This window comes from Symphalangus syndactylus, chromosome 11 (genome assembly GCF_028878055.3).
Source record: "Symphalangus syndactylus isolate Jambi chromosome 11, NHGRI_mSymSyn1-v2.1_pri, whole genome shotgun sequence".
NCBI lineage: Eukaryota > Metazoa > Chordata > Mammalia > Primates > Hylobatidae > Symphalangus > Symphalangus syndactylus.
In genome coordinates this window covers 25,969,175-25,993,040 of record NC_072433.2, presented here as the reverse complement: position 1 = coordinate 25,993,040, position 23,866 = coordinate 25,969,175, and the positions used below count along the sequence as shown (strand labels likewise).

At 52.5% G+C, this 23,866-nt stretch overlaps 1 protein-coding gene across 7 annotated transcripts in view; it reads right to left on the bottom strand.

Moving 5' to 3' along the window:
- Positions 1-2,420: 2,420 nt before the first annotated feature.
- The window catches only part of RANBP10 (RAN binding protein 10), an 86,391-nt gene continuing 64,945 nt past the window's right edge, over positions 2,421-23,866 (bottom strand). For 5 of the 7 annotated variants that reach the window (XM_063611756.1, XM_055297585.2, XM_055297590.2 and 2 more), the window contains 11 exons: positions 23,567-23,734; positions 17,365-17,387; positions 14,234-14,418; positions 10,854-10,966; positions 9,280-9,388; positions 9,023-9,171; positions 8,623-8,827; positions 7,732-7,943; positions 7,096-7,241; positions 6,672-6,783; positions 2,421-5,905 (listed from right to left, as the gene is read on the bottom strand). In XM_063611756.1, the coding sequence (XP_063467826.1) occupies positions 5,775-5,905; positions 6,672-6,783; positions 7,096-7,241; positions 7,732-7,943; positions 8,623-8,827; positions 9,023-9,171; positions 9,280-9,388; positions 10,854-10,966; positions 14,234-14,418; positions 17,365-17,387; positions 23,567-23,734 (1,553 nt within the window). In that variant the 3' untranslated portion in view covers positions 2,421-5,774. The remainder of the gene's footprint in view (positions 5,906-6,671; positions 6,784-7,095; positions 7,242-7,731; positions 7,944-8,622; positions 8,828-9,022; positions 9,172-9,279; positions 9,389-10,853; positions 10,967-14,233; positions 14,419-17,364; positions 17,388-23,566; positions 23,735-23,866) is intronic. The other 2 variants (XM_055297591.2, XM_055297584.2) reach the window with 2 other exon arrangements.

Sequence of the window (23,866 nt, the reverse complement as noted above, 5' to 3'; positions counted from 1 at the left end):
CTGTGAGATTCTACTGAGTGACACAGTCTGTAGTAACGTAAGTTTGGAAAGTGCAGGGTTAAACAACACATTTTAACACAGGATTGTGAGCTTTTAATTAGCTGGTGGCGATCACTGTGAACATCCATAAGACAGTTTTCCTAATTTACCGCACCACAGAAGAACCCTTTTCCTTTGGCAAACCTCCCAATTCCAGTGACTTTTAGCCACTGCCTGCCCCCTTCTGTTCTGTTATTTTGTGGTACTATTATCCATCCCATCACCCCCAACCAAAGTCTGCATTTGCCTTGTCTCTTGCTTCTATTTCCCTCACATTCAGTTATTCATCTTGTACCTCCAATTCTCTCCTAAATATTTCTCAAACCTGCCCTCTTTGCAGCCTCCTACCTGGGTTCTTTTGCTCCAATTTGTCTCCAATACCACCTCCAGGTGGACACCAGCATGATCTACCATATCCCTCCTCTGCATAAAACCCTGGTGCCTTGGGGGCAGGGGAGGCAGGAGTGGGCCAGTCACACCAGTGGGCATCCTCATGGAGGAAGGATGCTCATGTGTACTGTGTGTGTCCCTGTGTGCCAAGCACTGCTGTATATCTGCCATAATCCCCTACCTCCATGGGGCAGAAGGATTTACCATGTTTTAAGGATGGGGAAACAGTCTCGGATAAAGAGGTTAACTTTCCATGTTAACACAGTGAACAGGGCTGTCGGTGCGAGGATTTTGAACACAAGCTCTTGCTCCTCAGCAAGAGACAGGAAGCTAATTTCAATACCCGTCAGGCTGGGTGCTGTGGCTCACGCCTGTAATCCTAGTACTTTGGGAGGCCAAGACAGGAGGATTGCTTGAGACCAGGAGTTCGAGACCAGCCTGGCCAACATGGTGAAACTTCTCTATAAAATATACAAAACTTAGCCAAGACTGGTGACACATACCTGTAGTTTTAGCAACTTGAGAGGCTGAGGTGGGAGGATCGCTTGAGCCTGGAAGGTTGAGGTTGAGGTAGCAGTGAGCCATAATCATGCTACTGTATACTCCAGCCGGGGAGACAGAGCAAGACTTTGTCTCAAAAAAAAAAAAAAAAAAAAAATTCCAAATATGCTCGCCTCAAATACTGCACAGTCAGAAAGTTTTCTGGGGGTACCTCTTTTGAGGTACCCAGAAAACTTTCTGACTGTGCAGTATTTGAGGCGAGCACATTTGGAATTTTTTTTTTTTTTTTTGAGACAGGGCCTTGCTCTGTCATGCAGGCTGGAGTGCAGTGGCATGATCATGGCTCACTGCAACCTCAACCACCCAGGCTCAAGCAATCCTCCAGCCTCAGCCTCCTGAGAAGCTGGGACCACAGCCACACACCAACATGTCTAGCTAATTTTTTCTATTTTTTGTAGAGACAGGGTCTATGTTGCCCAGATTGGCCTCGAATTCCTGGGGTCAAGCGATCCTCTTGTCTTGGCCTCCCAAAGTGCTGGGATTACAGGTGTGAGCCAATGCACCTGGCCCTGGAATTTTTTTTTTGGTGGTGGTTGTTGTTGTTGAGATGGAGTTTCGCTTGTCACCCAGGTTGGAGTGCAATGGTGCGATCTTGGCTCACTGAAACCTCTGCCTCCCAGGTTCAAGCGATTCTCCTGCCTCAGCCTCCCAAGTAGCTGGGATTACAGGCGCCCGCCACCATGCCTGGCTAATTTTTGTACTTTTAGTAGAGACGGGGTTTTACCCTGTTGGCTGGCTGGTCTCAAACTCCTGACCTCAGGTGATCTGCCCGCCTTGGCCTCCCGAAGTGCTGGGATTACAGGGTGAGCCACTGCACCTGGCTCTGGAATGTATTCTTAATATCTTATTTTTGTGGGGAAAAGTTCCTGTGGCCCACCTTAGTTGAATTTTTTTTTTTTTTTTTTTTTTTTTGAGACAGGGTCTCACTCTGTCACCCAGGCTGGACTGCAGTGGTACGATCTCAACTCACTGCAGCCTCGACCTCCTGGGCTCGAGTGATCCTCCCACCTCAGCCTCCTGAATAGTTGGGACCACAGGAATGCGCCCCCATGCCCAGCTAATTTTTGTATTTTTTGTAGAGACGGGGTTTCACCATGTTGCCCAGGCTGTTCTCAAACTCCTGAGCTCAAGGGATCCACCTGCCTCAGCCTCCCTATGTGCTGAGATTATAGGCGTGAGCCACTGTGCCCAGGCTCTTTAATTGAATTTGCTACTTTTTCCTTGTCTAAGACGAAAGCCGTTTCAAGAGAGAACTGAGGTTTAAGTACCTGTCCTCTTTGAGGTCTTACACAGTTTCAAAGGTCCTTGAAGAAGGCACCTGAGGGCCTGGGCACTTGAGAGGCTGGGAAGGGCCCAAATCCTTTAGGACAGGACGTGTCACAGAAGGGGTGCCAACCTCAATAAGACTCAAAACAGAGACCAGACACACATGACTGCTCATGGATGTGTATTTTAATAAAAATAATTCTGTCAAAATACAACAGGAGTTTTTTTTTTTTGTCTCTCAAGTACAATTTTAATAAGATGTTTTGTGTTAGAGTTCTCTCTCCATCCTCCCACACCCACAAATTTCATGCTAATACCAAGTATCAACTCTTGAGGACAAAGGCAAAACCAGTGTGCACAATGTGGAGGATGTCTGTTTCAGCTGTAGTTACTAATGGAGGAAAACCCGATGCAAAGAGGCAAATGCCTGAGGCAGCCAGAGGCCACAATCTGGCCACAGGTCTGGGTGCATGAGACTGGCAGTCTAGTAGGGCTCTGCTGCCTGGCTGCCACACGGGTGCATACCTGAGTTGTGAGCAACCAAAGGAACTTTCAGCTCTGACAATTCTCTGCCTCATCTTCTTTGTGCTTGCTGAAGGAGTGGGAAGGCGCTGGGTGGCCAGGCAGTCCCCAATTCTGTCTCGTGGTGTCCATTTTGATGGCCTCCACCCAGCCACAGACCCATGTGGATGGGGATGGGGGTTCTGGCTTGCTATGAGTGCCAGTTTTTGCTCTGGAAGGAGTGACCATTTGGTGCTGCAAGGGGAAAGTGAGTAGGGAAGGCTGCTCCCCAGGGCCGGACAAACCAAGAAAGTCAGGTCTTCCTCCTGCCTCCATGGGTCAGGTCCAGCCCTTCACCAGGGCTCCCCCAGGTGCCTTTCCCACTCTAGGCTCCTGGAAGCAGGCTGGTAGGACTGGATGTGCATAAGGGGCACCTCTGGCTGGCAGGCAGGCCTGGACTCTCAGCAAGAGAGTGGGCTCAAGCAGCTTGGTTTTGGCCCTCTCCACAACTTGTGGGGCAAAGGCTTAATGTCCCAAAGGTGAGCTGCCCAACTGAGACAGAGAGCCCCTCTGGAGAGGAACAGAGTAAACAACTTGGACTCAGCTGAAACAGTAAGATAAGGCACAGAAAATGGGGAGATGGCCATGGGTACCGAGTGCGAGCCAGGCAGACACCCAACCCCATGCAGCACACAGCTGTCCCGAGCCCTCCTGGGCCCTCTCAGCCACTCCACAACCTAAGCTCAGGCACCCATCCTCATCCCTGACACACCCCTGAAGGTAGCAGCTTCTCAGATACTGCTGGAGGGCACATCAGCCTGACCCCTCATGGGGTTTATCTGCCATTCAGTTTCAGGACTAAATACTGTTGCCCAACCCACAGGGATAAAGGATAGTCCTGGCTCTGCTACTAATTTGCTGTGTGACTTTAGCCAAGTCACTTAATCTCCTGGGCCTGTTTCCTTATTTGTAGCAGAAGAGGAATGGGGGAGATGTTCACTGAACCCCATTCCAGCTGCAAAAGCCTGTGGTTTTAATCCAATCCTGCTAGGCTATGATCATTTTAACAGCCTGATGTCTCCAACCTCTGGGTTTGGGAGCTAGGTAGCCCCAGGCTGTCACAAGAGATGAATTTCCTTTACAGACAGGACGCCTCCTAACAGGCCATGGTCTATGGGTCTGCCAGCCCCAAGGACCAAGAAAAAGCAGCAGCTATAGGATCATTTCCCAAGGCAGAATTCTGAAAGCACAGGGCCCAGGACCCTGGCCCCATCACCAGCAGTTGGTCCAATTCAATCATTTTTCTTGTTGCCCAGCTGTGGGCCCAGTGAGGCCTGGTGAGCAATGAGTATCTCAGGCCACACCAACCATTCCCATGTCCACCAATATGGAGCAGGAGCTTGCACAGCCCAGATTCAGGCAGGGACTGAAAGTTCAACTTCCGGCCTTGCCATGGCTGACCCTACTCTTTGCATGGGTGGCTTGTGCACTCCCCTCACAATGTGAAGCACGTATGGAAATTCCAGCCCGTCCTGGTGCTCCTCTGTGTAGGCTTCCTCCCTTTCCTCCTCCAGGGCAGCCAGTCCTCTCCATAGATGGGCCACCCCCAGTCCTGGCAACCATCTCAGTCTTTCCTGATTCCCCAATGGTAGCGGGACCACTTTTACTCTGCCAGCTGTAAGGATCTATCTGAAACAGCTGGTGGGACATCTGTAAAGCTGATGGAGTCCCATCCTCTGGCCAGCAAATACTCCCAACAGTCTTTCCTAAGAGTGGCTAGGGCCCAGCTGCAGGGAGCTGTCTGGCACAATGGCAGTGAAGTCTGGCCTAGGGGACCAAGGATTCCGTCCACTCCCTGGAGTAGCAGCCCAAGAACTTGCCTCCACAAGGTACTGGTTTCTCAACAGAAAGCATCCATTCTCTCAGAGCTGTGCAGAGATGGTGAAGATCCAGGCAGGAAGAAAGCAGCCCCTGTACTCAAGGGCCTCTGTCCGGGGAATGGAGTCTTCTTTCCGGCAGCCTGACACACAGAAGCTCTCAGGATGAAGGCGGGTAGTTTCCAGGCAATCAATTTAGAGTAAATGTATTATTTGGCCATCTTAACAACAAGGGAAGGTAGGGTATTGAAAAGGGAGGAAAGGGGAGCAAGGCAGGCAGTGGGAGGTGGGGTAGAGTGGTAGACAGTGTGCTGGCCAAGGACCCTCTACCTCTGCTGTGTGGCCCTGGGCCAAGTTATCACTTCTCCGGACCCTTGGCCCTGTAGCTCTCTGCTCTATCCAGCTCTCAGGGGCCTAGGGACCCACAGTTTTTGGGGTGCTATAAACCAACGTAACCATGCCCACTAAGTGGCCCACCAAACCCTATTTGGGTTTCCTAGGCTGCAGCTTGGCTTGTGACTCAAAAAAGGGGGAGCAAAAAATAAATCACTTGGCTGAGGTGACAGAGATTCTTCTTTTTTAATGAGTTGGACTCAAAGGAAACATGGTGCCTGGACAGCCTCACCCAAGAGGTGCTGGACCACTAATGCTACGATAAATACTGTCTTTTAATATATATATTTATATATATATATATATATATAATCTCATTTGTTTTTACTTATGAAAATAATAAGCTATCACCAACTTGGATAGGCTTCATCACTAAATTAGCAGAAACCAGCTCAGCACAAACTCTCCAGAGATAAATACTGGTGGCTCAGTCAGGAGAAAAAAAATTTAAAAACCCCAACCCCTCCTCAAAACAAAACCCCCCTTTCAAAATAGAAGGCGCTACATGAGAGTAACCAGCCAATACTGTGTCACAGGCCGCTGCACGTGAAGGGGAGAGAGAGAGACTGAGGGGGGTGGTGGGCAGAGAAAGGAAGGAAGGAAGGAAAGGGAGAGGGGAAAGGCCAGGCAGGAGGAGTGGACTCTGTCCATGGCTTCCCGGTCCCTGCACCAGCTGCCTATGGAGGGCAGGGCAGTTCCAGCCCTGGGGCCGGCAGAGGGCCAGCCAGAGCCAGCCAGCACGGTCAGCTAGTGCAAGTAGTCGTCGACTCTGGCAAAGGAGCAAGAACCCAGGCCTGCTCGGGCCATGAGCCGGAGACACTCAGATGCCTGGCCCAGGGCGAGCATCAGAGGGGGCTGCTTTGGCAGGTTCTGGGACTCTGTGGAGGAAAGACAAGGCCTGGTCACTGGCCTGCCCAGGGCTTGGGCCCAGGTCAAAGTTCCCTTGGGGGTGGAAGGAGGGGGCAGTGGACAGATTCTCTTGGAACAGAGTGTTCAGTACCTCTGTGTAAGTGTGTCCCAGCCACCAGGCCATGGCCCTGAAGTCATGCCAGGAACCTGAGGACCTTAGCCCCGTGTAGAGCACTGGGCTGGCCTGGGCCTACCGCCATGGCCTAGGACCCATCATGAATTCAGCTGGGCAGACGGAGGTCAGGGTTTAGGTTCAACCATGGGAGCCCAGGAGTCCTACGAGTCACCAGAGAGGGCCTGTGCAGAGCTTGCTGCCCCAGTGTGGACAAACATCAGCTCTTTCTGGGGCCAATTGGGGTGGGGGGCGGGAACCACCCAGGTAGCCATGGGCCAGCATCTGTTTTTGTTAGATCCACTCACCTAGGCCAGGCATGGTGGCTCACACCTGTAATCTCAGCACTTTGGGAGGCTGAGGCGGGCAGATCACCTGAGGCCGGGAGTTCGAGCAACCTGGCCAACACGGCAAAACCCATCCCTACTAAAAATACAACAACTAGCCAGTTGTGGTGGCGCGCACCTTAGTCCCAGCTACTCAGGAGGCTGAGGCACGAAAATTGCTTAAACCCAGGAGGCAGAGGTGGAGATTGCGGTGAGCCAAGATTGTGCCACTGCACTCCAGCTTGGGCTACAGAGCAGATTCTGTCTCTAATAATAATAATAAATAGATTCACTCACCTAAAATGGCACTGTTGAGGGCAGCACACACAGGTTCCCTCTGGACGGGGTCAAGCTGCTGGCCAACTGGGCAGCTCCAGGGGTCTGAGTACGCCAGCAGGCTGAAGGCATCCTACAGGACAGGGCATTCTTGAGACGACTGTGGCACACACCATAGCCCGCCCTGCTACCCGTGGCTCCAGAGGGAGACAGGGCCCTGCATGATGCCCAGCCTGGAATGTGGGGTGTAGGGTCGGGCAGGGCTGTACTCTCCCCAGAGCCTAGGTGTGGAGGGCACATGTCCAGTGGGCCCAGATGCCCCACTTGCCTCTGCAGACCTGGCTGGAACCCACTCTTTCCTGCCGCCCCCTGGACTCTCCCAGAGCCACCCTGCCCCCAACACCAAATAGGGCCTGCTCTGCATGAGGCCCGGCTCATTCTGTACCTGCAGCATCTCTGTGTGGGCCAAATTCTTGCCGTACTCCCGGCCCAACTGCTCACTCAATGCCTGCAACTCGCGGCCAAACAGAATGATCCTTTCTGTGGCAGCCTGGTTGCCCCCACAGAGCTGCCGCCGAGGATGCCCGTCATCTGCATCCAGAACCCAGTGGAGAACACGTTAGGACGGGTGAGGAGGGAAGGGCAGGACTGGGGTGGGGCAGGAAGGACCCCGGGTGGGCTGCAGCTTCTGCCAGAGGCAGGCAGGGCTGGGAGGAACAGGTGAGGCAGCTACAGTCGAGGCGTTCTCTTCATTCACCTGGTGCACAGTCTAGGGTTTAGGGAGGACTTGGAAGTTGTCCCTCTTCCCAGCCTGCACAGATGCAGGATGCTCATTAGGGTGCCCACGCTCTCGAACACCCTCCAGCCTCAAACATAGGTGGTCTTGGCACAGGCCAGGGCCTTCATACATTTGGAGCCACCTCAAGAACCCATCCACAATCGGCTAAGGAGGCTGTGGACCAGGTCTGGCTGAAGCTTCTCAAGATGCCAAAGCCTGCCAGCCCCAGCCCCTCCCAGGGGAAGAGGGCACCCAGACTGCACACTGCCCTCAAAGAATAGCACACCAGGCCGTGGCTCTCACCCATGCTGGACTCATCCGTCTGCAGGTCCTCATGCTTGTAGGCACCATTAACAATGCGCGTGGACATGCTTCCTAGCACACCGTTGGGGTAGTGCTCTGCCTCCATCTCCATCTCACTGTCGCTGTGGGGAAGGGTTGAGGTGGGAGTTGGCCCAGGGGGTGTGGTTGGAGCAGCCTGGTTGGGCCTCCTTTCAGGCTGTAGCCATGGGTTGCTGTGGGTAAACCGAGGACCCCCCAGGAACATGAAAGGACAGCTCAGGCTTCCAAGTCTTCAGCACTTGGCCCCTACTGTGACACCAGCTATCCTCAGAGGCCTGTCACCTGATTCCCACCCTTGTCTCAGTGCTGCCTCTGTGATTCTCCCCTCCCTGGCCCTCCTCTGAGTTCACACACCTCTTCCACATATCCTCCAACCTAATGACTGGGCCCCATGGCCGCCATGGGCAGCTCTGTGGCCTTGGTTGGAAGCCAAACTCAGGGCAGCCTTGAGGTGTACCTGGGGATGCTGAGAGCCACCTAGAGCTCTAGCCTGCAGCTTAGCTTCCCCTGCCTGCCCAAACTGGCTGTCTATAAGCCAGAGCCAGGGAAAGCTCCCTCATGATGGACCCTGAGGGTTCTCACAGGTCCGGCCTCTTTGGAGGAGATCACATCCTCAGCCTGGCATCATTGGAGCCTCTGGAGAAAGCCAAGGCCAAGGAAAGTGCTGCTGAATCGTGGGGAGGGCCAGAAACCAGAGCTGATGTCTGGCCCAGTGGGCCAAAAATTAGGACTCCAGGCACAGACCTGAGATGGAGGCTGGGGGTGAAGGGCAGGGCACTCAAAGGACAGACTGCAATGGGCCCAGCTGGCATAGGGCAGAAGGCAGAGGAGGAAGCAGAGCAAGGCAGGCACCTGGTTTCCTGGTTACTGGTACTGCTGTGGTGCTGGGACTTGGTGGAGTCTGTTGAGTTGGACTCGGAGTAATTGACGGAGGATGGGGAAGAGGAGGACGAGGAGGAGGAGGACGAGGATGAGGAGCTGGGTGCAGGGTATTTACTGCGGTTCTGTTTGCTCTTGGTGGATGCGACACCATTGCTACAGCTGGGACTGTCTGCTCCTAGAAGCCAGGGGGACAGTCAGAAGAGGAGGGGCAGCTTGCCATGAAGTGGAGCCCCAAGAATAACCACAGTGGTCCCATTTCCCTTCTCCCAAATCCAGCAGTAAGCCCTGAGCCCAGCCCAGGAAAGGGTATGTGGAGTGACCTCTCTCCTCCACACCAGTTCTTCTCAGAGCCCTCTGGAGAGTGGCTGACCTGTGTTGTGCATGTGGGAACTACTGGGGCCATGTCGGGGGCTGAGGCTGGGGGAGCCAGGGTAGCTGTCCTGGGACTTGGGGCTTCGGGAGCTCAAACTTCGGACCTCACTGTCCGTCCCATTCACCATCTCCACAAACTGCCGGCACCTGTGGAGGGAGCGGGCAATAATGCTCTGGTTGTGGTCCAGGCTGACGTTCCCACCATCAGCTGAGAGGGGCTGGACTCTGGGGAAGCTGGGGGTGCCCAAGACTTACTTGAGCATGAAGAGGAGGTTAGGGTTGTGCTCCAGCAGCCCCGGGTAGAAGCGTTGGGTGGTCTCAATGGCCTCACCCACACGGCCCTCCAGCACCAGCTTCTGGATCTCTGCAGGGTGCAAGAACACAGCAGTGAGCGAGGGCTACAGGCCTCTCCCATAGCCACACACCTGGGATGCTACCAGCCTCAGGGTAGGGTCCGGCTCAGAGTGCCTCACCAGCCTGAAATGCTCACAGGAGAGGAGGCTGGAGAAAGAACCGGACTGCCCAGCCCAACAGATCCTGGTTTCTGCCAAGTGTCAGAGAGTCCTCAAGAATATGGGGAAGATGGAGGGGAGACTCTCAGCCCAAAGGCAGGAGGGTAAATGTGGAGGTCTGTTCCTGCGGGGCACATGGTGCCAGGGACCTGGGGGCAGGGTAGGGCCCCAGCTGGGGCAACATGATCTGGGGATGGGCACCCAGGCAGCTTGGTGGCCTGAGGGGCTCCTCTTCAGACAGACTCCTCTCTTTCCAGGCCTCACAGGGGAATGGTAATGGAATCACACTGGTTTCTGATCAGGGCTCTGGCTGGTGGTCTTCAGGGGCTGTAGCATGCCCCCTGCTGGGAGAGGAGGCCATCCTCCTCATGCTGGCACCTCTGATGTTGACACCTCTCAGGCCATCAGCATCTTGCTGTTGCCTTTTCGCTCTTGCCGTGGGGCCTGGTGCATCTCGCTGGGAGCAACTTCAGGGTCTGAGGCTCTCATTCATAGATCCCAAGTCTGGGATCCCTTTCCGTCTGTCTGGCTGAGCACAGCTTCTCTGGGAGACAGACACATGCACATACAGAAGAGACAGCAGGCTCGGAGAGGGGTAGGCAGGCACTCACAGACACGCATATCCACACCCACTCGCCCTCATTCTCCTTTTCTCCTTCTAGCTCCTCGCTGGGCTCTTCTTCCTCTTTTCCAATAACCCTCCTTCCATGAAAGAGCCTCTAGACACATAGCATCCAGGCCAGCATCAACACTGGGAGAGCTCTGGCCAAGGGAGGACTTTAGGTTGTCTGCAAAGGGCAGGCCCAGAGGTGGGGAGCAGAGGGTAGTGCCCCCACAGCAGCCATTGAGCACTGGCTTTGCCCTATCTGACCACTTCAGTCCCCTCTCTGGCTAGGAATAAGCAGAACTACTAAGGCTGAGTAAATGGTGAGAAAGGCAGAGAGTTTGTCTGGTAAGAGGCAAACAGTCTTCCTGGAAGACCATGAACAGGAGGCTGAGAGGAATCCAGGATTCAGGGGGAAGGAAACAAGCAGGGAGGAAATGGAGGAATGGAACCAGCCATGCCAGGGCCTGGCCTGTGCCCAGCCTTCAGAATGTGCATTAGGGAGGCTGCCCTGAGACGTCTCCATCCTGCCAGCTGTCCATCTGGGCAGTGCCATCTTGAAGGTGGGACAGGAACATGGCCTCAGGCTGCAAGCTGGTCATGAGGACCAGAGCTGAATGGACTCCTGACAGGTTAACCAGGGTTGACATGAGCCAGAGAGCAGAGTTAGGGACAGGTGAGGAAGGGAAAGGGGAAAGTAGAATAAACCTTACTTTGTCTGTTCTTTATGGACGCCTGTTCTTCCTGAATTGGGGTTTCAGTCATTCGAGCAAAAGCCGTGGCTGTGGCACAATACCCATGATGTACGAGGTAAGATGAGACCATGCTAGAAGAAAGGAAGAGCTTCAGGTGACACTCAAGAACTGCACTTCTCATTGACTACCCAATGGACTCAGGACAGATTACCTCCCCCAGAGGTCTCCCTAAACATGTCCTGGAGGTGTAACCTCCACAGAATGAAAATAAAGGGGGCTGAAACAAAATGAAAACTTCCCCCATGGTGCCCCACGGTCATGAAGTCAGGCTTCGGAGGGGCTGGTCACCACATCTGTGCCCACAGTTCAGAGGAGTGGCTGCAGTTTCTCTGAGACATGCTGCCCACAAGTAAGTGAGTACGATAACAGAAGTACACACACAGGCACACTCCTCACAGGTGGCTGCCTCTTTGGGAAATGCAGCAAGCCTAAGAGGCCAATGGTCTCACTGATAGCTTCCTGAAACTGCAGCTAGCCAGGTAATCTGGCAGATTCCCAGACAGGATGCATACCACATGCACACCTTCTACAGACACAGGAGCCCCTCTGCAGGCTGTGCCATGTACCTGAGAGAAGCATTTCAGCCCTCCAGGTGAATCTGCCCTCAGCAGTTCCAGCTCTAGTGAGTGAGTGATGGGAAGCTAACTCACAACCCAGAGTTACACCATGATACACCACAAATCAGGGGCCCAGGAAGCCAAGCAATCAGGCTGATTTTGCCAGGCAGAGATAGGCAGCAGCAGGGCCAACGGGAACACAGTCATTGGGGAAATGGTCTGGAGAAGTCTGACTCCCAGTAGCCATTTAACCTCAGCAGAAGCTGGCTGAACAGTGGCACATGTGTGTACACATATAGAGCAGGGGCTGAACCCTCAAATCTGATGTGTACAGGAGTGAATACCTTGGTGTGTACATGTGTCTGATGTCATTACTGTAACTCTAAACACAAATGTCTGAAGGGTTGTCAGGTGGAAGGCACAGAAGTTTGGGTGTGTGTTCCCTCAAACTTTAAGGGGTAAATGAGATTATACACATAAAGTACCTGGCAGGAAGAAGTCCATAAATAAACTTCTTATTATGAAATGATATATTACACAATATTATAGTATAAATAATAATTATCAGCTGGGCGTGATGGCTCATGACTGTCATCCCAGAACTTTGGGAGGACAAGGTGGGAGGATCATTTGAGACCAGGAGTTCAAGACCAGCCTGGCCAACATTGCAAGATCTCATCTCTACTTTAAAAATATGGCTGGGCGCGGTGGCTCACGGCTGTAATCCCAGCACTTTGGGAGGCTGAGGCGGGCGGATCACAAGGTCAGGAGATCAAGACCATCCTGGCTAATGCGGTGGAATGCCGTCTCTACTAAAAAAATACAAAAAAAAATTACGCCCAGGCGTAGTGGTGGGCGCCTGTAGTAGCCGGGAGGCTGAGGCAGGAGAATGGCTTGAACCTCGGAGGTGGAGCTTGCAGTGAGCCGAGATTACGCCACTGCACTCCAGCCTGGGTGACAAAGCGAGACTCCGTCTCAAAAAAAAAAAAAAGATTATTGGCTGCGTGTGGTGGCTCATGCCTGTAATCACAACACTTTGGGAGGCCGAGGCAGGCAAATCACTTGAGCCCAGGAGTTTGAGACCACCTGGGCAACATGGCGAAACCCTGTCCCCACAAAAAATACAAAAAATTAGCCAGGCATGGTGGTGCATGCCTACAGTCCCAGCTACTCAGGAGACTGAGGTAGAATTGCTTGAGCCCAGGAGGTCCATGCTGCAGTGAGCCATGACTGTGTCACTGCACTCCGCCTGGGCAATAGAGTAAAATCCTGACTCAGAAAAAAGTAAAATAAGTATAATTATTATTATTACACCATATTATTATTATAAACACAAGGGTAAATATGAAAAAGTCTTTATCTACAAGAGGGTTACCTACACAAGTAAAAGAGAGGAAATTAGCTGACCTTCCACTAGAGGAAGCCAGCCAAAAGGGTTGTGACAAATTTGTCTCTGTGATAACATAGCCATTATCAATATTCATTAAATGAAGTTATGTAAAACCACAGTACACAAATTATATGCAGGTTTTGGCAAATGCTACATATGAACACATACAAGCACATGGATACACACATGTAAACAAAAACACCTATGTGCTATGCCAGACATGGCAGCACAGGCCTGTGATGCCAGCTACTCAGGAGGCTGAGGTGGGAGGATCACTTGAGCCCAGGAGTCCAACCTCGGCAACAAAGCGTGACCCCATCTCAGTATTTTTTTAAAAACCCCAAAACAAAAACATATCCATGTGCTGAGCCTAGGCCCTGAAAACTCAGAGTATCAGTTCCTCCCCTACACAGACTTGGCATCTTCACCCCTCTTCTTGCCCATCCCACCAAGCCTGCTATGGGAGTGGCGCTGTCCTGGCCATCCAAGGAAGTCCTTGTCATCTGCCCTGGGGGGCTGTGAACAAGAGGCAACAATGCTGTTTTTCCTGGGGAAGGTCTGGCCACCTAGCCCCTACCTCAGCCCATCCTTGGGGTCTGCCTCAAGGGCCAAAGGCTGCACAAAGAACCCAGTGTGCACCCCAACCCCACCCCAGGGATCCTAGCACCCTGGTGCCTTTGCAGGGCAATGACCACAGGTAGTGGAAGCCCAGCCCTTCCCCATACCCATCTGCCCATCCTTGGGAGCCAAGCTAACACCCACCTCCTGGCAGAGTGGGTACTGGTCACTGCCTCACTCAGGCTTGCAGATGGCAAGTGGAAGAGAAACCCAAAGCTGGCCTCCCTTGGGAATTCAGCGACACTGGCTTCCAGGACAGTCTGGGAATTAATCAGCCAAGGAGCTAGCTCAGCTGGTCCTAGGCAGAACTCCCTTCCCTCCACCACTGCTATAGATGAATGAGACTCAGCTGGATGCTGGGCCCTGTGAAGTGGCCTCAGGCCAGAGTCACAGCACCATGGATACTCCCTATGGTAGAAAAAGGGTCCACAGAGGAAGAGACCACAGGGCATCCTCTGCAAAATCCTCTGCAAAATCCTCTGCAAAATGACCTGGGGAAGGAAAACAGCCCTGCTGGTGATCTTATGTACAGGAGCCTCCAATCTGGCTGAGAGGCAAAGGTTTAATTAGGAGCAGCCCAGAGAACTCGGTGGGAGCTGTCCATCCGATGACAGAGAAGCAGGAGAGCTGCAGGCTGAATCGCCCTGGGAATGCTTCCCAGAAAGGATCCACCCGCTGGAATTTGTAAGAACAGCTTGTAGCCCTACAGGGGCCTAGAGTGAAGTGGGCTGGGGTGGGGTGGGAGTGGGTAAGGGCGGGAGCAGGGCACTCACTTCTGCAGCACTGCCTGCCACTCGCCAAGCTGGGCACTGATGGGGAAGCAGTGGACCGTGCCCTGGACCTTGGCACGCCACTCCCGCATGTAGTCCTCAATGTCAAACAGGAAGGGCTGCTGCCCAAAGTTGGCGTCCACAATCTCCCCAGGTGTCTGCAGGCCTACGGTGGGGTAGAGGTTGGCCTGAGGAGGAGAATGAAATGTCAGTCAGGCCCTGAGGGCAGTGGGGTGCTAAGGCCTCACCTCACCTCCATGGCTGCTGCTGGCCCATGCTTGGGCTGGAAGAGTTGCAGCAAGGCTGGAGGAGGCAGGGCGGAGCCACCTCTGTCCACCTCCCTAGCAGAGACATTATGCCCCAAAGCTTGAGGGGAGAAAGCAAAAGAAAAGCAAGCAAGGCACATCATGGAGAGTGTCCTGCCCTGTATCAGAGGCCATTGTGTCCTCAAGGCCCAAGAGCCCTTTCTGGAACTCAGCCAAAGCATACAGAAATGGGCTGGGCTCCACGACCCTGCAGATGTGCCCATGAAGGTCTGCTGCAATGGTGGGTCATGGCTCCTCTTGGAAAGATCCAGGGCCAAGGATCTCTCTGCCACAAAAAAAAAATAAGACACATGAGGCTGGGCACGGTGGCTCATGCCTGTAATCCCAGCACTTTTGGAGGCCAATTTAGGAGGATCGCTTGAGCCCAGGTTTTCGAGACCAGTCTGGGCAACAAAGTGAGACCCTGTCTCTACAAAAAAATAAAAATTAGCCAGGTGTGGTGGTATGCACCTGTGGTCCCAGCTACTCGGGAGGCTGACGTGGGAAGATGGCTTGAGTCCAGGAAATTGAGGCTGCAGTGAGCTGTGATTCTGCCACTGCAACCCAGCCTTGGTGACAAGAGTGAGTCCCTGTCTCAAAAAAAACAAAACAAAACAAAACAAAACAAACAAAAGATAGATACACGAGGGGGTAGGCAGAGATGGGATGATGCAGGAAAGGAGGGAGGAGGGGAGCATAGCAAAAGGGAACCGGTGGTCTAGACCCCTGGTGAAGAGAAGCTACCCCTCCTGTTAGAGGCTCGCTAAGAGGAGGATCTTCTGGCCAGTAGGGTATGGGGCTCCCTGCTTTCCACCTAGCCTCTACCATGACTGGCTTTTGTCCGGTCCCTCCCTCACTTGGTGGTTCCTGTGGCTCCCTGCTGCTACTGTCCAGAGCCTCGCTAGCCTCCTCCCCACTGTCACTGCAGATGGTCTTCCCAGGGCCCTGAGTCCACTCTTCACCTCCGTGCTCAGGCCATGTTCCTTCCTGAGTATCATGCACTTTTTTTTTTTTTTGAGACGGAGTTTCGCTCTTGTTGCCCAGGCTGGAGTGCAATGGCGCAATTTCAGCTCACCGCAACTTCCACCTCCTGGGTTCAAGCGATTCTCTTGCCTCAGCCTCCTGAGTAGCTGGGATTACAGGCATGCGCCACCACGCCCGGCTAATTTTGTATTTTTAGTAGAGATGGGGTTTCTCCATGTTGGTCAGGCTGGTCTTGAACTCCTGACCTCAGGTGATCTGCCCACCTCAGCCTCCCAAAGTGCTGGGATCACAGGCGTGAGCCAGCGCACCCGGCCAACCATGCATTTTTGTACCTGCCCAAGGTGTGGGACCTCTTCCTGTATGCTGGCTTCAGCCCACCATGGGCTCTGCACACAGAGGACCTCTCGCTTCCTTTCTTTCCCCTACCATCCTCCACACCACAGGCAAGGCCCCCCTCCTCCAACAAGCCTTCCCTGACCATCACTGCCTACAATGTCTTTCCCCCATACCTTCTTGCATGTGACTGCATACTGGCCATGCTCATGCGGTCATTTCATGTCACGTCCCCATAACAAGACCCTTCCCTAGCCAGGGTCAGCATTCTCCACCTGATTCTGTTCTCTTTGCCTAGGACCACAGCCCCTCTCTGGGGCTTCCAGGTAAGAGGGAAGGATTCTGAGCCATGGACTGGAGGTTTTAAGAGGACCCTGGGTGCTATGGTCTGGGCTTCAGAGGCCCATATCACAAAGGCATTTCCTGGGGCATCACTGGGGTGTCTGGGATCCCAAAGCAGCCACCAGAGTCAGCAAACCTTCCTTCCTTCCAGAACCTAGCCAGAACACACAGAGCCAGGCCAGGCTCCCAGCATCCTGGGTGGAGGCCCTGCATGTGATTAGGCCTGTGATGACTCATAATAAAGAGAGACTGGAGTACAGGTGCAGGATGGCTGGAGGTGAGGACACGCCCTGAACTAAGCAAGCAGAAAACTCCATTCTTTTCTTTCCTTTCTTTTATTTTACTATTATTATTTTTTTTTTTTTTTTGAGATGGAGGCTGGCTCTGTTGCCCAGGCTGGAATGCAGTGGCGCGATCTCGGCTCACTGCAAACTCCGCCTCCCGGGTTCAGGCCATTCTCCTGCCTCAGCCTCCCGAGTAGCTGGGACTACAGGCGCCTGCAACCACACCCGGCTATTTTTTTTTTGTATTTTTAGTAGAGATGGGGTTTCACCGTTAGCCAGGACGATCTTGATCTCCTGACCTCGTGATTCGCCCGCCTTGGCCTCCCAAAGTGCTGGGATTACAGGCATGAGCCACCGCGCCGGGCCAGAAAACTCCATCCTTTTCTAAGAAGAGAAAACCCCACAAAGCTCACCTCTCTGGCTTGAGGGTGCCCTAGATAGTAGCAGATGAGTTCCCCTAGGGCACTGGCTTTCCTCAGGGATCTCTGATGGTATGTACAGGGACTAGGTTCCCTCACAGTTCAGGAACAATTCCCTACACTCTGCACCCCAGCTGACACAGAGCTGGCTTAGACCAGCTGAGCCATGGAGCTATCTTAATTCCACCACCCTACCCCCACCCCTCCCACCGAGCCCCACAGCTGCCTTTGGAAGTGCCACAAATTACTGTCACCTGCTAAGAGTCGTAGGAAGACCAGACCTTGCTGCTGGAGAGAGAGGAAGGCCAGCGAGTGCCCCTCCTGGTACCCTCAAGCTGACAGCATGGCACACATCCCTGGTTGGGGAAAGAACCAGACTCCACACCCTGCACTTGCAGGTACCACCGTGCCCCATCCCAGTCAGCCCCCAGAAACCCAGGAGGGGAAGACCCAATAGTAGTACTCACCGGGAGGTCTGTGAAGGCTATACCTGTGGAGGGAAAGGAACAGTCATCAGGGCCAGCCCCTGGGGCTACTCTGCCTCTGCACCCCATGGTGGAGCCAGTGCTAGGGCCGGGTAGTTGTTTTTTTGGTTTGTTGTTGTTGTTGTTTTGAGACAGAGTCTCCCTCTGTAGCCCAGGCTGGAGTGCAGTGGTGCGATCTTGGCTCACTGCAACCTCTGCCTCCGGTTCAAGCAATTCTCCGGCCTCAGCCTCCCAAGTAGCTGAGATTACAGGTGCCCACCACCACGCCTGGCTAATTTTTGTATTTTTAGTAGAGACAGGGTTTCACCATGTTGGCCAGGCTGGTCTTGAACCCCTGACCTCAAGTGATCTGCCTGCCTCAGCCTCCCAAAGTCCAAAGTACTAGGATTACAGGCATGAGCTACTGCGTCCAGCTGGGCAGGTTTTTTTTTTTTTTTTTTTTTTTTTTGAGATGGAGTCGCGCTCTGTCGCCCAGGCTGGAGTGCAGTGGCACGATCTCGGCTCACTGCAAGCTCTGCCTCCCGGGTTCACGCCATTCTCCTGCCTCAGCCCCCCGAGTAGCTGGGAATACAGGCGCCCACCACCACGCCGGGCCAATTTTTTGTATTTTTAGTAGAGACGGGGTTTCACCATATTAGCCAGGATGGTCTCGATCTCCTGACCTTGTGATCTGCCCACCTTGGCCTCCCAAAGTGCTAGGATTACAGGCGTGAGCCACTGCGCCTGGCCCCGGGCTAGGTAGTTTTAATTAGACCATGGCCTTCTCTTCACTGGCGGCCTGGCCAGAAGTGAAATCAGATGCTTAGGTATGTGCATAGCTCCTCCACCTGCAAAGAAAGCCTGCTAAGAGGAACTAAATCCAAAATATCTATCCCCTGCGGCCCTTCAGGCCTGATCCTTCTCTTGATTTAACACATATTTATGGAAACCTATTGTGCATGCCAGATCCTTTTTTGGAGAAGGGTCTCACTCTGTCTCCCAGGCTGGAGTACAGTAGCACAATCCTGGCTCACTTCAACCTCTGCTTCCTGAGTTCAAGCAATTCTCCTGCCTCAGCCTCCCGAGTAGCTGGGACTACAGGCACATACCACCATGTCCGGCTAATATATATTTTTGTATTTTTGGTAGAGACGGGGTTTCACCATGTTGGCCAGACTGGTCTTGAACTCCTGACCTCAAGTGATCTGCCTGCCTCAGCCTCCCAAAGTGCTGGGATTACAGGCGTGAGCTACCGAGCCTCGCCCCTTTTCCATCCATTACTTCATCTGATCCTTACGCCAACTCTGGGAAGCAGGATTATCCCATTTTACAAAGGAGAAAAACAGCCTCAGAGGTTCGACAATTTGCCAATAGTCATAAAGCTAGCAAAAGTGGTGGGGCTGGATTCGTTCCTTGTCCAATGCTCCAATGTCATCTCCAAGCTGACAGAGAAGTGGAAACAGCGAGGGTGGCAGCTGCCTATCTCCAGTCCATACGCAGTCAGAGTCCTCAGAGGTTCCAAGCTGGCAAAGTCCAGGTTAACAATGGCCTGTGTGGGAGGATCTCTTGAAAACAGGAGTACAAGACCAGCATGGGCAACATAGCGAGGCTCCATCTCTACAAAATATATAAAATTAGCTGTGGTCCCAGCGACTTGGGAGGCTGAGGCAGGAGGACCACTTGAGCCCTGCAGGTTGAGGCTGCAGTGAGCTAGTATGATTGTGCCACTGGGTTCCAGCTTGGGTGACAGAGCAAGACCCTGTCCCAAAAAAGCAAAAAACAAAAAACAGCTTGTCAAAAACCCTCCTGCCAAGAGAAGTGGCTGCATTTCTAGGGACCTCAGCTCTGAATTGGAAGTGAGGGTAGAGGGGAGTGGGGCCCCAACTATATAAGCAGGCCACCAGAGCACCCATGTTCTTCAGACTGAGAAATGACAAATGACTCAGGATCAGTGGAGGCTCTCCCAAGGACTCAAAGCCCTCTCATTTTTCAGATAAAGTATTTTTTTTTTTTTTTTTTTTTTTGAGACGGAGTCTAGCTCTGTCCCCCAGGCTGGAGTGCAGTGGCGTGATCTCAGCTCACTGCAAGCTCCACCTCCCAGGTTCACGCCATTCTCCTGCCTCAGCCTCCCAAGTAGCTGGGACTACAAGCACCCGCCATCATGCCCGGCTAATTTTTTTTTTTTGTATTTTTAGTGGAGACGGGGTTTCACCGTGTTAGCCATGATGGTCTCAATCTCCTGACCTCATGATCCACCTGTCTCAGCCTCCCAAAGTGCTGGGATTACAGGTGTGAGCCACTGCGCCCAGCCGATAAAGTCTTATCTCCCAGAAGCTCCTGAGCTTTTGGCCTCTGAGGTTTTCAAACTGCTGATTCCTTAGAGATCTCCAGTCTGCTACACCAACCCCTGCCCAGAAAAGAAACTGAAGCCCTGCAAAATAGAACAGGTGAGGGTCTGACAACAGGTCTCCCAGAAACCTGGCCGGAATCATGCCAGCCAGCACATACCACATGCTTCTTCTATGATGGGCACTGGACTGAGTATCTTATAAGGCACCATTCAATCCTCAGAACAACCTTGGAAGATATATACTACCTCTGACACTAGTTCACATATGAAAAAACCAAGATGCAGAGAGATGGTTTATATTCTTTGTTCGGCTATTTTGTTTGCTTCTCACTGAGGGACACTCATAAGCCGCATGGTCTGCCTGTCTGAGGCCACTTTTGGGCTCCACATGCACAGTCGGCATGACTCTGGCATGCTGGCAGGACTGAATCCGGAAATTTCTCTGTACCCAGGAGGAGACCCCAATGTCCACCCTCCAGGTCTGCCCAGGAGCTGCCCTCATGGATCTCAGCATGGCCAGGATATTGCTTACTCCAGGGCTCATGGAGGAGTCCCCAAGAAGCCTGGAAAAAGGGAGTCCAAGCTCCGTAAGTTATATGTAGTGTGACCTTTGGCAAGTAACCCAACCTCTCTGAGCTCATCTGAAAAAAAAAAAAAAATAATATCGATATCTCGACTTCAAGGAAAAAGGGAGAAAATGAGACATTCTGTGAAAGCTACTTCATGAACTCTGAGGTCTAGGTATAAGTCAGCTGCAGTAATGCCACAGGGTGAGGCAACTGCCCCACTTTTGGTCAGGGGATGACCTACCCAGGCTTGCCCAACTCTGCCTCACAATGGCACCCAGGAAGGATAAGGCCTTGAGGTGCTTCCAGGAGAATGAGGAAAGACGCTACTCCACCCACTACTGCACTGGACAAGGGCAACACTGCTCCTCCAGCCTGCAACGTTACTTTGATGGCAAGATCTGAGTTGGCCCACAGGAAGAAGGTTCAGGCAAAGATCCAGGATGCAAACAGGATAGCTGAACTTGCTGATAAGGAGTACCCAGAGCCAAACAGACACAGGTCAGGGACCACTGAGGCTGAGAACATAAAGACCTTGTGGGAAAGCACAGAGCTGTGTGGAAATGACTGTGAGCACATGGACCACTTGCAAATGAGACATCAGTCCGTATCTCCGTTCACTCATTCCTTCATCCTTCTACCAAGTATTTGTTGTCACAAGACTAGAGAAACAGCTGCAAACCTGGCCCTCAGATTCCAGCAAGAGAGATGGCATATGACTAAGAATTACGCAGACAACTGACCAATGGCACATATGGCAAGGACTGTTGACAGAGGAAAGGGGCAGGGAGGCCAGAGGCAGGAGACATCATTCCGCTGCTGTAAAGTGGGGAAGGGTTCGATTCTGAAGCACATTATTGATAAGATGGCTTGGGAAAAGGAAACAGAGACAATAGAAGATTCACCATGCATTCTGTCACTCCAACTTCACTGCTCTTCCATTAAATTTTGTAATCTAAAAATGCAGAGGGCAGGCCATATCCCGTTTTCAGTAAGGTCTCAATAATATCCATGTGGAAAAAATGGAAAAATATAAGCTTCAGGAACTAAGTGATTCTTTTTTTTTTTTTTTTTTTAAATAGGGATGGGGTCTCGCCACTCGCCCAGGCTCATCTCGAACTCCTGGGCTCAAGCGATCTGCCCACCTCGGCCTCCCAAAGTACTGGGAATACAGGCGTGAGCCACCGCGCTCGGCCAACTTAGTGATTCTTAAATGGCTGATGTCTTCCAGGACAAGCTCAACTGTACAGTGAAGGGCTCAAATCTTAACCTTCTCTTCTTCCTATATTTTTTAACAGTATCTTCATGAAAACATAAACACAAACAACAAATTTTAGATTAATACAACACTGAAAAGGATATCAAATATTTGAGATAGAACAAGTAAGAACACAGAAGGTGTTGACAGGCTGGAAAAAAAGTCAGAATACTACCAGATGAAATTTAATTACAAGATGTGTGAGGTCTTGGATGGGGGTCTACAAAAAGCATCCACTAAGGAGATGGATTTCTAAAAACAGCCTAAGGGTTTGAGGTGACATTAAAATGGCCATCTGCTCTCTATGGGACCTTGGGACTTGACTGACAAAGAGCTCATGGCCCTTTGGTGGTCCTGGTGCACATGAAAGGCCTGAAGGAGAGGGATGCAGGTGCAGAGGGAACAGTAGAGTCTGCCCCCGTCCGTGAGCAAAATGTGGGCAAGCTGGAGGGATGTGAGGAAGGCAGCTATACAAGGGGGTAGGTGAAGGAGGGCTTGGATACAGAGTGAGAGCCCACAATAGTGGCCCCTGGGACTTTGACAGCAGAACCCAGAGCCAAGAAATAGCAGAATCAGAGTGCAGAGCGGAGAGTGAAGAGCTGTCTTGAGGCCTTGGACCACCCTCTATCCACTAGCTCCTCACCAGCTGGTCACTAGCAACTGCAGCTAGGTGGTCATCAATTTCAGAGGAGGGTTTCTCTGATGTGCACCTAGGTCAGCTTAGCAGTGTCTATGCTATGTTCTCGGCTGCCTAGCTACCAAGGCTTTCCGGCCAACTCTTGGTTGGGGCATCCAGTTGCCCTGTTGAGGAATGCTGGCTCCTAGGCATGCAGCCCCAGCCATCAGCAATCCAATTCCCACTCAGGTCCCCTGATACTAGCTGTGCTCATCTCCTGGAGAAGTCATAGAGGGGATGTGGGGATGTGGAGAGTTGCAGCCACCTTTTTACTGACCCTCAAGCCAAGGGAAATGGGACTTCTAGGAGTTGGGTTCCAAGTAAAATGCCCAACTCCCTTTCCTGGCAGAGCTGCTGGCAGCTGGGCTGGTAGAGTTCTGCCAGTTCTCTCCTCACTATACCATTCCATTCTGGAGAACTAGGGTGTGTAGATTGGGAACGTCTGCAAACCCAAGCAGGCAGACCAGGCAGTTAGTCACCACCTCAGGGCCAATGTGGCCGAATACCAGTTAGCACTCGGTAGGCAAGGCATCAGAATAGCCAAAGTCTCTTCCTCTCAAGCTCTAATCCTAAATGTCTACACATGTACAGGAATGCTCCTTCCAGGGATCCCAGAGGCCCCATCCTCTTCCACTGATTGCTATTTCTCCTGGGTTTCTTCTCCTGGTTAACAGCAATACTAATCCAGCCATTTTCTCACCTTTCCTTCTTGCAAGTGCACCCCATCCATCACCAAGCCCTGCAGAGCCACACCTGGGCCTTTGTCCTGCACCCATCCCCACTGCCTTACCTCAGGCCATCTGCCTCTTCCCCTGGTCTTTACTCTGGTCCATCCTTCATGGTTTCACCAGAAGCCTTTTTCAATGTAACTGCTCTGGCTGCTGCTCATTCACCAAGAACAGACCAGAGGTCTGGCCCTATCTGACTCCCACCTGTCTGTTTACCTCCTGGACTAGTGCCACCCTCACTGCTGCTCCACAGCAACCAGCACCAAAGTCTGGGCCAGCTCACAGGCACGCAAACCACCACCACGCAACCTATGCAAGGGTTCCCCAAACTTCTCATCCAACTCCAAACCTTGCTCCAACAAGTGCCACCAAAGCCAAGATCACGACCAGGATACTGCTGTACTCTCAGCATCCTCCCCGGGCTGGATAAACACAGCTGACTGGCTGGATGAACAAAGGCGTGCCCCTGCTACCCTCTATTCACCTGAAAGGGCTCCAATGCCTGGAAATGGTGCGGTACCCCAGAGCTCAGCAGAGGCGACACTGCCTTGAGCATTTGCCCCTGAGCCTCTCACCAACCAAAGTGGCTCCACAGAGCAGAGCCTCCAAGGTCCCTTATGCACACACCAAGGCTGTGGCCATTCTTGGTGTAGAAGCAGGTGCCATTGATGAGGTTGACGCAGCAGCCGATCACGTCTCCTGTGGTGAATGTGGGACCATAGGGCTGGCCAGTCCCCGAGGAGCAGAACGAATGCCCATCATCACCATGGTAACCATAAGAATGTTTGTCCCAACCTGTGGGGGGAAGAGAGCAGCAATAACTGAGTAGGCACTTGAGGGAGGAAAAAGAGTCGCAGAAGCCCACCCAGGTCTCTCAGCCTCTCTTCAGCCTGCCCCACCTCTGTTAGCACTCTTGGCTTCTAGCAG